Here is a 13,461-nt window from a genome sequence, read left to right on the forward strand (position 1 = left end):
AAAGCACAAGAAAAATGTTAATGAACAAATAATGTGATATATATAAAAATATACTTGCTTTTGTGTACCATGTGTCGTATGAGTAATGTCAAGGAAGTTTTAAATTTTATTACATAGTTTGTTGCAGCATTTCAAGTTCTTCACGACTTTCCCCCTACCTCTTCCTCTTGCAACATTGTACAACGTGTCGCATGAGTAATGTTAGGCATTTAGAAAGCGAAACTTTGCCACTGCAAAGAGCAGCATTCCTGAGCAAATTGCTAAATGCTAAGTGAGAGCAGCAGCAGCAGCATCCATCTAACAAGATTCTTACGCCACATTCGCGACGGGAGAATCTATCGATTTCGATTTCGAGGCAAAACTTGTTGCTTGCCTCTTAAATAAATTACGCAATTTAATTTTCAGGCTATTAAATTTAAATGAAAATATTTTCATGGCGGCCAATTTGATAAGTGGAAAAACGCTCATCAATCTGTCAGTCGACGATCGCTCTATCACTCTGTCAAGGCACAGAAGTTTCCTCAATATTTCATCTAACCAAAGTTCACTGACTTTGGGTTGTCCATAACAAAAAATAGAGAAAAGAATGTTTGACCCAAAAAAAAGAAACTCGGAAAATGTGCGTTGATGCGCAGTGGAAGTGACGGGAACTGTCAACGGAATGTATATATACATTCATACAGTATATATATAATACATATACGTATTGTAGTAACAATAACCGCACTAAACATAATGCTCATGATAGCCATAATGATGATAGAGATTATGATGCTGCTGATTAGACCAACGAACCGACTGGCAACTAAATGAAATGAAACTTTATCGGATTAAATTTATGACAATTTTATGGCCAGTGGTCGAGTGGTGGTCGGGGTTGATTAAATAAGTAACATTACACGGAGAGAAAGAAAACAAAGTTGAAAGTTAAATCCATAAAGTTTTTAAAGATATTTAAAGAAGATTTTACAAAGATATGATCAGTCATACGGTTAAAAAATGAAGAAAAATAACTAGAAATTAGGATTCACTTATTTATTTAAAGCTTTCTTTTTAATAGTATTTTAAACATTATTTTAGATATTTTAGATCCTTTTTTTTACAATTAAACTTGATAAATATGGTATGCCCTAGTATAATTGTTTAACGTTTTTAACACAACGTTTAGAACACACATTAGAGGTGTTGTGCTTGTAATTCCCAAGTACGAATTTAGCGACAAACTGCTATATAACCCAGCAAAGTGTTGAGGTTGAAAAATCATCAAAATTTGAACTTTTCTGGTTGGTATATACACCATCATCATAAGAGTTTTAAAACCGACTAAAGAAAGTAAAAAATAATTTAATTTTAAATCAATCAATATTTTTATTTTAGTGTAGGACAATCAAAATTCCTTTTGCTTCTACAACTGCTGATACAGTTTTTTCCGCTGGCTTCGTTTGGGCAACTTCCTTGAAGTTTATGGCGTGTTGCATGCCTCAAGCTGCATGAGGCATGAAAGAAGTGTGGAGCCGCTGGGGAGGCACTGTTCGATTCATGCCCCACATTATGTGGCTCGGCCCGATCTCCGCCAGACCTCGCTGCGTTTTTCATTTCTCCTCTAGAGCTGCTTGACAGCCCGTCCCGCTGTCCATCCCCGTGTCCATCCGTCCGTCCATCTGACTGACTGCCGCTCTGCCTGCCTGCCTGTCTGTCGTGTGCTCACTCAATTAGCGTTCAGAGGACCGAAACAGCAACAGAAACTAAAGCAGCAACGCAGCAGCAGCAACAGCAGCAGCGGCGGCGGCGGCAACAGTTGCAGCGGGCCGAGGATTGTGCAAATATTTGCGCGTTAAAACAAAACTGCAAATGAAATTGTCTAACAACCAGGCCTCAAATATGTGCGAGCGGGCAAATCGCCGCTGGGTGGCTTCTTCTACTATTGTTGCAATGAAAATGCCAGCGGACAAAGAAATCGAATCGAAATAGTTGCAAATAATAGAAACAGCGAAATAAATGCCTAAATATAAATAAAATTGAATGTAAAAATAGTTGCAGTTGCACTTTAAATTTGATTGCTTTGCTTGGTTGAGCTTTGCTTTCGATTGGCACCAAAAATTATTTTGCATTTCAACAGCTCATCTTTGTAAAATGCCGATTGCTCATACGCTGCGGTGTACAAGGGGGTAAATAATCACCTAATCACTTGGCAAATTAGCCATTAAATGGCAACCATTAATTGCTACTTTGCGAATTCTGTTGTTGTCATCGCAGTAAAACAACTCCCAACAATTATTTATATGAATTCACAATATTACTCATACGCCGGGTGTGCTACTGGGATTTAAAGAATAATTCCAAGGCAAACAGGGCAATAATAAAGTCACTAGATAAGCAGAGTCTTGCCCTCAATTCTAGAATTGTTTTATAGTATAGAAATACACTTGTTATATTACAAATTGTATATAGTAAAGGTAGTAAAACTGTATAATGGGAAAATAATAGTCTAAAAACGTATATTTTATGAAATATTATTATTTATTTTGTATAGTTTAAGTCTAGAAAACTAAATTCTCTTAGTCTTATGTCTTGAGGGGGGAAAATTCATAATAAGCTTCACACACACACTCTAATTCTCTGGGGAAATGTGGAAAGTGAAATTCAAAGCGACATGTGCTAACTATGTGCCTCATGTTCGAATATTCATGGCATACAAGTGCCAAGTGCTGGGCAAATTAATACCAAATTGAGTGTCTCCGCCCCCGACGCCCGACTAACAAACAAACAAACACGTTTGCCAAACAAATAAATAAACACGCAGCAGCTGGCACGAATACGAGAGCAATTTGCAAGGCAATCCCAGCCACTTGACACTTTGTTTGTTTTCATTATCGATAAATGTTTGCCCATTGTTATCGATTCGCCCGATCAGTGCCCCTGTAATCGCCCCACATGGCGATATAGCCTCGCTTTTGCTGTATCGGTTGCTTTTCCAATGAAAACGCTGCATCCCAATTTGGGCACTCACTTTTCCTGTCTCAACATTTTCGCATCCGCCGGCCATATGTGCTGGGAAATTCAGAGTCAGTCGCCAAGGATGTTTTGCATTGCAATGGCAATTCATCAACACCGGCAGATTTGTCATGCGGCAGACGCATAATTAAATACTTTCACCTGTGGCAGCTACACCTGCAAATGCAGATACAAGATGCATCGTTTTCGTTTTCATTTTCATTTTCATGGCCAACCCGAAGCTGGCGAAGCCAATGCACTAAAAATAGGCGCATTGCCTTTGCAAGAGACACATTTTTCCTAATAGCCGCACTTCACGCACGCTCAAAGAGACACCTAACATACATATGTACATATGTATGTATGCAAGAGTCAGGGACAGGTGACGTCGTGGTGGCCAGGAGTCGCTCGGATTCAGATTTGGTTTTGGTCGGGGACGGTGCGTGAAAATTGCAATTATTCACCTCGGGCCTTGGCACTTAATGTCGCCAACTTTCTGCGCGAGTGCTCTAAAAATATCACCCAAAGTGCCCAGCCCCCACTTTGTGCATGTGATCCTGTCATATATGTAACTGAAGGAACATCAAAAGAAGGAGAAAATCTTCAGGAAAATGCCTGAGATACAAATTTTATTTATTTCAAGAAAAGGTGCATTAAAGTAAATTGTTTTTTTGATTTTTATTCTATTGAAATTGATAAAAGTTTAAGAGCTATTTGGAAAGGATTTACACCCAGTAGGAAAATTTGATTAGAACCATTTCTGAGGAAATCTTAAGGGAAAACTTTAATAAAAATGTCTGAGATAAATATTTTATTTATTTCAAGAAAAGGTGCATGAAATTTAATTGTAATTTGGATGTTATTCTCTTGAAATTGATTGAAAGTTTAAGAGTTATTCGAAAAGCATTTACATCCAGAGAGAAATTTCATTAGAACCGTTTCTGATGCAGCATGTGAAAACTCTTTCAACTTTTCACATAGAACGTGCTCGTTTTTAGAACTTTGTTTGAGGTCAAAAAAATACTTTGAAGAAGCCAGCCGAGAAGCTGCATCCTTGAATGGGGTTTATTTAAGAATAGTGTTTACACTAAAACCCGGCGACCCAGCCGGCGGGCAGCTGTGTGTGTGCATCGAGTGGGCCCGTATCTTTTGGATGGAAGATACGGCGCTGCAGCGCCTGCAGATACATTTTCTTATTTTCTTGTTATTTTTAAACAAAAAGTGCACGACCCAAACGCAACGCTGCTTTCTGTGTGTGCGATGTGTGTGTTTATTTGGCTTTGCCTTTGTGTATTTTCTGTCAGATACTAGAAAACTTTGATGAGCGGCGAAACCGAAAAGCCAATATTGTATTCGACACGGCCCAGCATTTGACACAAAGGCAACAACGACGACAATGAACTCTCAATGAAAGTGCAATTAAGTGCAGGCAATGTTCGCCGCTAATTGCATTTATCGCTTAGATGTTAATTATGCTGCCGAGTCTGAGCAGAGCTTCGGCTGATTATGCAGGAGGAGAGCCGCCTCTAGCCGCCTCGAACTCTGGGGAGGTCAATGATATAACAGATGATTAACTGCCGGCATTGTATTTTGCCTCTCTTGTGTTCGTATCTCTCGGTCTCTCTTCGTGGCTAAAGGTCAGGTCACCCATCTGTCTTGCTTGCTGAGATCCAGCCATATCTCAGTGTGGTCATCTTTTCAGATACAGTATCTGGCAGTGTGTGTTGTATTTGTTTTTAGCGCATAACGTGCCGCAGACTACTCTGTCTTTGAGCTGCTTAAACAACCCTATAAATCTGGGTAAATACATTATTTATCACAGTATAGATTTCAATAAATTTCAAATGTTATTCAATGGGAAAAGTTCTTAGTATATTTGAAGCAATATTTACATATTTTACAATATTTTTACTCTGGAAAAGTAATAAAACTGGCGATTTTTACGGCAAACTAAAATGTATATCTTTGTTTTTTCCTTAATTATAACTTGAAATAAATACGTAGCTCAAATAAATATCTAATAATTTAATTGTTTTTATATTTATAATTATAGTTATTATTTCTATTACTCATTTGTTTGTTTAGACAAGAAATAAAAACTAAACTCTGAATAAGATTTTGCCTTTCACTTTTTGCTTGAATTATACAATCAGGCTTTAGTATTTGTCAAGATTCTAAATACATATTTACAAATACAAAAATTAGAAGTAAAGGCTTTCACTTATGAAAAGATTGCTTAAAATTCCTATGATCATATTCCCTAAAGTTATCATAAAAAATCCTATATAAAAGAAAGCTTATGTGAATTTCTAAAGAATCTTTAGCTGAAAGATTCTCGCCATCACTTTTTGCTTGGATTACATCAACAGCTTTTCATATTTATCAAATGCCTGTCCAAACTAATGAGCAACATCAGCCCGAAAATTTGCATATTTATGTTGAAAATTGTGTTAAAGTATTTGTTTTTTTTTTTTGGGTGCGGTCAAACGAACAACATGTTGTATAGAATTTTTGGCCGCCAGCAGCACACACACTCTCAGACTTTTATTTATTAGGCCAAAATTCGCTATGCCATTAAAGAGCTTCGAGTTATGGGCCAACAGGGAGAGCAATGTATTCAATAGGGGAAAAGTCGGAAAAGTCGTAGTCGCAACTAGTGAAAGCGTCGACTTGCAGCCAGTAAGAGCAACTTGGCTAGTTTTCCTTAAGGCTCAAAAGACTTTGGGGCCAAAAGCAGCCTGCAATCATATTTCACCTTAGCTTGGCTCAGAGTTTGCTGCACTTGTCGTGGTTGTTGTTGTTGTTGTTGTTGTTGTCGCTGTGGTGGCTATAAAAATAACTGAACACTTGCCATTGCACACTTGGCCAAGTTTGGCAACTTTTGACGGCTGCTGCGGCAACCAGCGAAGCAAACCAGCTAACAACAAAACGAGTTGTGATGTGGCCGTTGTTATTGTTTGCCTGCTAGTATTTCTAACTATTTTTTTTTTCATGCTGTTGTTGTTGTTGTTGTTTTTGTATCTATGCAAGTCTATCCCCATTGGCAACATTTAATTTCATTCATTGCAGGCAGCGGCAAAACGGCAGCCGCCGAAACTTTACAAACCTTTTGTTGCTGCTGCTAGTTGAAATCCTTGAAAGAACGGGGAGCTTTAACTGTGACTTGGAGGTTGACCTGAGAATATGTATATTTTTTATAATGTACTAAAGGTTTTTTCTCTTCAAAGATGATTTATTATTTGATTTTTGTCTTAAAATTTACACGTTTTTAGCTACACCCACAAACATAAAATGTATCTTAAGCCTGAAATATAGTTTCTCCATTTAAACTAGTTGTAGATTTCTTATTTTCCAGATATATTTCTCTTCTTATAGGGAATTCCCAAGTTCATCAACTCCCAAATAAAATTTTCTGCAATTTTACGATGGTGCGGTTAGCCACGTGATTTTGTCTTTGGGTTTTCTTTTTGGCTTATTTCGTTTTGGTGTTGTCTCCGGCTTGTTTTTGTTGCTGTTGCTTTTTTGGTTGGAGGTTTTCAGCATTTTCCGCTGGGGACTCAAGTCTCTGGAAGTGTTTTATTCATCGTCATTCGCCAGAGCGTCATCGTCGTCGTCGTCTTCGAGCTTCGAGTTTAATGCCATTTTCGTGCCTGGGCTGTTGCTTTGAATAAATGCCCGGTCGTACGTAGTTTTGGCCATTTGCTGCAGTTTTAACTGTTTTAGAAATAGAGAGAGAGAGAGGGTCTGCTTCGGGACGGACAGACAGGTAAAAAGGATGTGGTAATTGCCAGGCGGTAGCCGACGTTACTTAAGCAGGTGTTTACGTCTACGATTTTGTTTGTTTACCTTGTCTGCCATTGCAATTGAACATGCAATAAATAGTTCTTGCAATCTGTCGTTTCCAATCTGCCTTCGATGGAGGCCTTGCCCATATTTTCGCATTTAATTTGAGCAAAAATTGGGCTTGAATTGAGCTCACTGCATTTTTGAGGCATTAATGTAAACAAAGATCTGGTTTGTTTATAAACTTTAAGTCTAGTAATACTCTTTTTTTCACAGGAAATAAAATGTGGTCTTTATTTTTGAATCAAAATAATCAGGCCTGTTCTAGTTTCCACTCGGAAGTGAATTTGATAACATTTGCGGATTTCCCTTTAACATAAGCGAATTTCCCTTGGTGATTTAAGGAAATTTTTTTTAATTTCCCTTAAATTCCCAAACAAAATCAGCTGGTCGCTTTCAACAAAAGAGATTCCCTTGTCTAAGATTTGCTAAAAGGGGCTGGTCAAATTTTGGCCCGCTGTAGTCTCCAACTCATAGATAGTAATGAAGCACTAATTTAAATAATAAAATCTAAGGAATAAGCATTAAGACAGGAAATAAACATTTTGAAATATTTGTAATTGCAATCAGCTGTTCTGGTGGCAAAATGCTCGAAAGTAGAGTTGCCGAGGGTTTAGAAAAAATTCCCTTCGCATAAAATTTAGTTCAGTTTGTGGATTGAATTGGCTGGTATTTTAAAGAAAAACACTTTTTCATATACTTTACCTAATAGCAGATATTTTAATTGTAAAACAACATAAAAAGTAATTGTTCGAAATTAATCTTAAATATATGCCGTTTTTTTTTTGAAACGCTGACAACCCTTAAATGGTCCCTCTCAAATACGACACAGCGGCAGCGGATTTGCAATAATGTTGAAGGTTAGAATCGAACCGATTTTAAGGTGCACCCACAAAATAATTATTTATAAATTAAGTAAGTTAGTATTAGCTAATTCAATTATGCAATAATGTTCCCAAAACTTCAAGGAATATATTACAATTAACATTTGTAATATACATAATCGCATTGTATTTTAAAATAATTAATTTCTTATTTTGCGGATTTGAATCCGCCGGCCAAATGGCACACGGAAAGTTTCCGTGCGTTTCGTCTGCAAATTAACAGAGACTTAACAGAGGGAAATACGAATCCGTAAAAATTGTTCGGAAGTGAACACTAGAACAGGTCAGGGAAATCCGAATCCGAATAAATTTTGCGGAAGTGGAAACTAGAACAGGCCTGAATGTGTTTTCTTATAGTAAGCCAAAAAATTAATACATTTTATTTTATTCAAAATGTAGATTAGCTTAGAAGCAAGAGTATTTCATTGTTCGTCTTACTTTTCATGCAAAATTTGCTTTTATTTCTTTTTTTTTTTTTTTGCCAATTCCTTTTGTTTTTATGGAACCCACGCGACTCGCTGAGAGCCAGAAAAATCCATCATAAGCCCAGAGACATTTATAAATTGGCTTTCAGTTGTTGTTGCTTTGTTGCTGCCTTCTGTCAGAGTTATTCACGCCGTCCCACATGATTATAATGAAGGCCCCCACCGATATCTTTAATTGGCCTCAACATTGAAATGTCACACGAGTTGGTAGCATAGTAATTATATAGACAATAAATTAAGCTCTTTTCAATTTGAATTCGACCCGGCTAACCATATCACAATTCCCTTTTTCGCTTTCAGGTTAATGCTGCATATATGACAGGCCCACACGACATCGACAGCGACTGAGACAAGTAAGTGTACAATTAAACCCCGCAAAATAGAATATTTATGTAAATTTCTACATATATAATTTTTTTTTGTATTAAATTTTGCTTTTGCAAAAGGAAAACTTTGTCCGGGCCTGACCCCAATTCCAGTTGTAGTAGGGCAAGTAGAGCAGAATGGAGTAAATCCCCACGCCCATTTCAGTTGTGTTTAGTTCCTGTGCAGGCGGCATATATATATGTATATACTCTCTTTTATTTTTAATTTATTTTAATGTGGGTTGCACTGGATGGAAAGCCAGTCGTCCCATGGCGGAAGAGGAAAAGGAGGCGTGAATACCCTGAATACAGGCTGAATACAAAATTATGTCAACGGGATGTGCGTTTCGAAAAGGATTATCCCGCGAGGAAGCTGCTGGAAAATTGAATCGCTCCTGCTCCTTTTTTACTGATGATGTCATTTTCGAAGCCATAAAATTGATTTTGCATTAAAATTCGTTTAGCAAGAAATTTTGCTTGCGCAAGAAAGTGAGCTCGAGGCGGGGAGTCAGCACTTTGAATCAATTAATTCGCTATTTCTGTGTGTACCAGTCGAAGGCGCCTCGCAGATCCTCTACTCTCTCTCTCTGTGTCTCTGCGAAAATGTTTGGCTCTTGGCCCGCAGCATCGTTTGCTGACCCAATTTCGATTGGCTAAGAATAGCGAAAAATGTTTAAACGCACATACGTCGTGTCCGTTCGAATCTCTCTTCTGCCTCGGATTACACTTATATTTAATTCTTCACCGAGTGACAGAACGAGAGGTCTTAAAATTTGATGTATCTACGAGATTGCGAAAGGGATGTGGTATTGCCAGGAGGGTGCCTCAATATTTTCAATACTCAATTACCATAACTTGTGGCGCTGTCAACGCTTCGCCTATAGCCCACTAATTAAACCTAATTTATTTATTCACGTCTGTTGGTGGCAAATAAACTACACAAACGAATTTATAACAATGCCCAAAATCTTTAGTTTGGCTGCCAACCAAAAGTTGCCCGCTAAGATTTATTCTATCAAATCTATTTTAATTGTTTTCCTCTTGTCATCTTGCTGTAATTGTAATTGTGAAACCCAGCCAAGAAAATGGCAGGAAAGGCGCCAGGGGCGTGTCTACTAATTGTCCCACTTGGTGCAAATAATTATATTTTTTGTTACCCTGCCAGCAGTGCAGTGAGTGCCCCTAATCCCACCGCACAGATTCGTCGATGGCGCTTCCGCATATTTGTTTGCCTGTTGTCTCGGCTTGGTGTTCATAAATCAATTTGTTGCAATTCAAACAATTTTTTTGTTACTTAACGTTGTCTGTCGATCAATTGGCATCGCAACCAAAATTAGAAGACAACGGGGCGCAAATCAATCTTGCCTTCTTCTATTTGCATAGTTGGCAAGAGGTGCTAGAACCAGATTTTAAATTGAGATGTTTATTAGTGGAAAATATTCAGTCATTCGGTTTCGTCAACTTCCGAACCCTCTTCACGTTCCGCTGACATATTTCTATCGACAAATGTCACATGAGAATCGAACGAATAAAATACGAAACAAATATTTAAATTACGTGACTTTCATGTACAAGCATAGAGTGGTTTCTTTCTTAGAAAGTGTTCAAAGGGCTTTCTTATCGACGTGTTTCTTAAGACTCTATACACACACCCCAAACCGCTTCCCTTGTTCCTAGATAAAGACACTTGTTCGCTGCGTTCCGCTTGTAGATACAATATCTATAAATCTATAATTAGAGTTACTTGTGTGTATCAACAGTTTGTGACAAGGTTCCCACGTTGTTCTCTGTTGATTCCGTTGCTGGGGGTGGTTGTGTGACTGGGTGGGTGGTTCCTGGCCTTTGTCCACCTGGCTGACTTTCCATTGTATCTTTGTCATCCGTCTTTGTAGACTGCCTTCATATAATTCCCTTAAAAGTGATCCCGATCAGTGGCATCAGCTTCATTAACGATCCAGTGGCTCCTCAACGCGCATCGCTTTGCTCCAAAAAATTGCCTAACAACTTAAACAAACAAATAAACTCTAAATAATTTGTGATATAATCGAAAAAGTCAACAAACGGGCCAATTGCTTTAGGTGAGGCAAGCGAAACCTTAGTGACAAAAGTGAAAGAGTGAAGATTGGAAAGAAATAACAAAATAGCAAAATTTTCAAACAGCGTTAATTATTTTGTTTATGAATGAGACTAAAACAACAATATGCCTGTGTGTGTTTTGAATATTTAATAAACATTTTCTGGCTATTGGCCAAGTTTTCTAGAAAGAGAGAAATTGTAGAAATTTCAACTAAAATGGTTCATTTGTTCTCAAGAACCTTGATCTTGTCCGGCAGCCATGTGCACTTTATAAACCGTAAAGTCGTCTTCCGTTTACGTTTTCATTTCTGAATTTATGAGTAATTGAGCTATATAAATCGTGGGATATTTTCGGGCCACCCTCTAATAGAAGAAAAGCTACACAAAGATGAGTCACTCCTAAACGCCGGGTGGAAAATGAGGAATGCTTTTAATCCACCCTCGCCGGCTTTTGACATACTCTACCCCTGTTCTTTCTCCCTTTTCGTGGGTTAATTTTAATTTCCCTTCCTGCCCCAACAAAGTTCGCATTGCGGGGGAGATAAAGCAGCAGGCAGTCGAAAATCGATAAGCGCTAAACTTTTCATTTCCATGGACTTTAATTTTTGTGTGTTTCATCTTTCTCCCTTGTGGCACTGCCCTTTCCTCGCACAGTGACATAACCAAGTGGTGTGTGCCCAGTGTGACCCACAAGGCTTTTGTTTAACCCGCACAAACAGAGAGGCCGGGAGCTACACTGGTAAAAATCTAAAGTGGGCTACAGATTACGTGTAGTTTATAGTACTTGCTAAGCCTGTTTGCTTTAATCACAATAAGTCAAGTCTCGTCTATAAAGTAAGAAGACAAGTGGAGCTGATTGTTAAATACACAATTGTTTCAATTCAATCACAAATTCTCATCAATATATCTTCCTCTAAAAACAGACTCCTACATTTCCACGGTTATATATGTACATAGTCGTGATTCAGAATTTAGACTTGTGAATTTTAAGGAAACTTTCGACAACAATTTTATCTACTTTTGATTTATTTATCCTTTTTTCTCTCTGTGTATGAAAAAACGACTATCGAGCTGTCGCCAATTGCGTGGCCCATCCAACCACCGCCCCTTTGCTGTCCAAGATGTGGGCGTGTTTGGTATGGGAAGTATTGTGGTATTGTGCGAGGTTTTTTTTTATGACTTTCCTGGCGCCAATCGAATTTTGGCCTGAACTTTAATAGACGATGAGACAACACAAATTGGAACCGAGCCTCTCGTCATTGAGCAAGGGATTTCTTGTGTAGGATGTTGAGGAACTATTTGTTACGGTAATTTCTATGCAAAAAAGGATAACCTTTTGCGTGTGTGGATTCCCTACAAAAAAAAAAAAAGCTGAGCTAGGATTTCTTCTTTCACATTTAAGAATTCTATGACGTAAAGGGAACCTTTATTCCTTTGTTAAATTTGTTTTGAAGATAAGAAAGTGGTTCCATTATGTCTTTAAAACAAATATAAATGGATTCAAACACTTTATAATAGTTCAAGTCCTTTGATATGATGTTTTTCTCGTTTTTGAAGATTTCCTGTTCAAAATGCATAAAACCAAGTTAGCGAAGCAGATGTTGTCTGAACATTCCGAGCTCTCTGAGACTTTCAACTCATGTTAGTGTATTACAAACCTCGGGACTAGCTACATTTCTATACGTATTTTCAACCAAAAAATAAATAGATTTCACCATTTTTGGCGAGCGCCGCAAAGCCGTACAAATTCATTGTTAATTTTTAGCAATACCAAAAGCAAAGATCAAGACCAATCTATAGAGGACACCGAGTCGTAATCCAAGGGCGCCGCACATCATGAATCCTACCAACCTGGGCAAGCAGAACGGTGCACTGGTGATGGAGGTGCTGAAGGTTTTGGGTCGTCCGGCCACCAGTTTTGAGGTGGCCGAGCGAGTGTCTGATGTCTACCGTCTACCACTACAGCCCATCCGTCCCGTAGTGACAGATGTACTTGAGGGCGGGGTACGCCAGGGGCTCTTCAGTTACAGAAACCATCGCTACTCGGTGGTGCAGCCTGTGGTGGATCAACTCCGCCGCGACATTGATAAGTATGCATCCGAGATACTGGCCATGGATACAGGCTCCTCTGAAGGCTCGAGTGAGACGAGCTTGGACGATGCTGCTGGTGGTAGTGGTGGCGGAGGAGCACTGCCCCAGATGTCACCGCTGATGCTGAAGCTGCAGAAACTGGATGGCTCACCGCCCATGCTGGCCGGGGGGAACAGATATCGCCGGACGACCATGGGGGAGCAACAAGAACGTTTGCCCTCCGGGGATGTACCAATAGGCGACAGAGTGGAAGTCGTCATGCTGCCCGTCTCCCCGATATAAAAAATTTCCCATTTTATTATAAATTGTTCCACCGAATGCTAGTGCATCAGAAATTCTGGCGTCCAATAAACCAGGCAAGGGCTCGATGTGTTCACATGGCAGCGAAGTTGGACCTAGACCAGACGAATGTGTTAAGATGATTTCGGGATAGGTAATCTAGGTTTCCTAGGCTTCCAATTGAATCCTGATGGTGCTCCTTCTCTCCAGAAATTGGGGCAATGACTCGTCCTCGTTCTGGTCCTTGTTTCCCTTGAGGCTATTGTCCTTTGCGTGAATGCAGCACATTCACATCCTGAACACGGCTAAACACTCGCACAAAGAGCCCAACAGCTGCGGTGGCAATGTCTTGTGGCTTACTTTTTATTTTCCATTTGCCCCGACACAAATGGCACTCCACTTCAGAGCTCCCACCTTGCCGGTCCCGTTTCCCGGCTGTCCATT

General features: G+C 39.1%; 1 protein-coding gene across 1 annotated transcript; it reads left to right on the forward strand.

Moving 5' to 3' along the window:
* The first annotated feature begins 12,269 nt into the window (after positions 1-12,269).
* LOC108084158 (uncharacterized) lies at positions 12,270-13,143 on the forward strand. Its single transcript, XM_017180216.3, has one exon. The coding sequence runs from the start codon at positions 12,484-12,486 to the stop codon at positions 13,018-13,020; it is 537 nt and encodes a 178-aa protein (XP_017035705.1). The 5' UTR covers positions 12,270-12,483; the 3' UTR covers positions 13,021-13,143.
* The last annotated feature ends 318 nt before the right edge of the window (positions 13,144-13,461 follow it).

Source organism: Drosophila kikkawai, chromosome 3R (genome assembly GCF_030179895.1).
Source record: "Drosophila kikkawai strain 14028-0561.14 chromosome 3R, DkikHiC1v2, whole genome shotgun sequence".
Classification (NCBI taxonomy): Eukaryota; Metazoa; Arthropoda; class Insecta; order Diptera; family Drosophilidae; genus Drosophila; species Drosophila kikkawai.

What these genes read in the sequence shown, in the direction of transcription:
- LOC108084158 (XM_017180216.3), top strand. Translation starts at nt 12,484, where the DNA reads ATGAATCCTACCAACCTGGGCAAGCAGAACGGTGCACTGGTGATGGAG.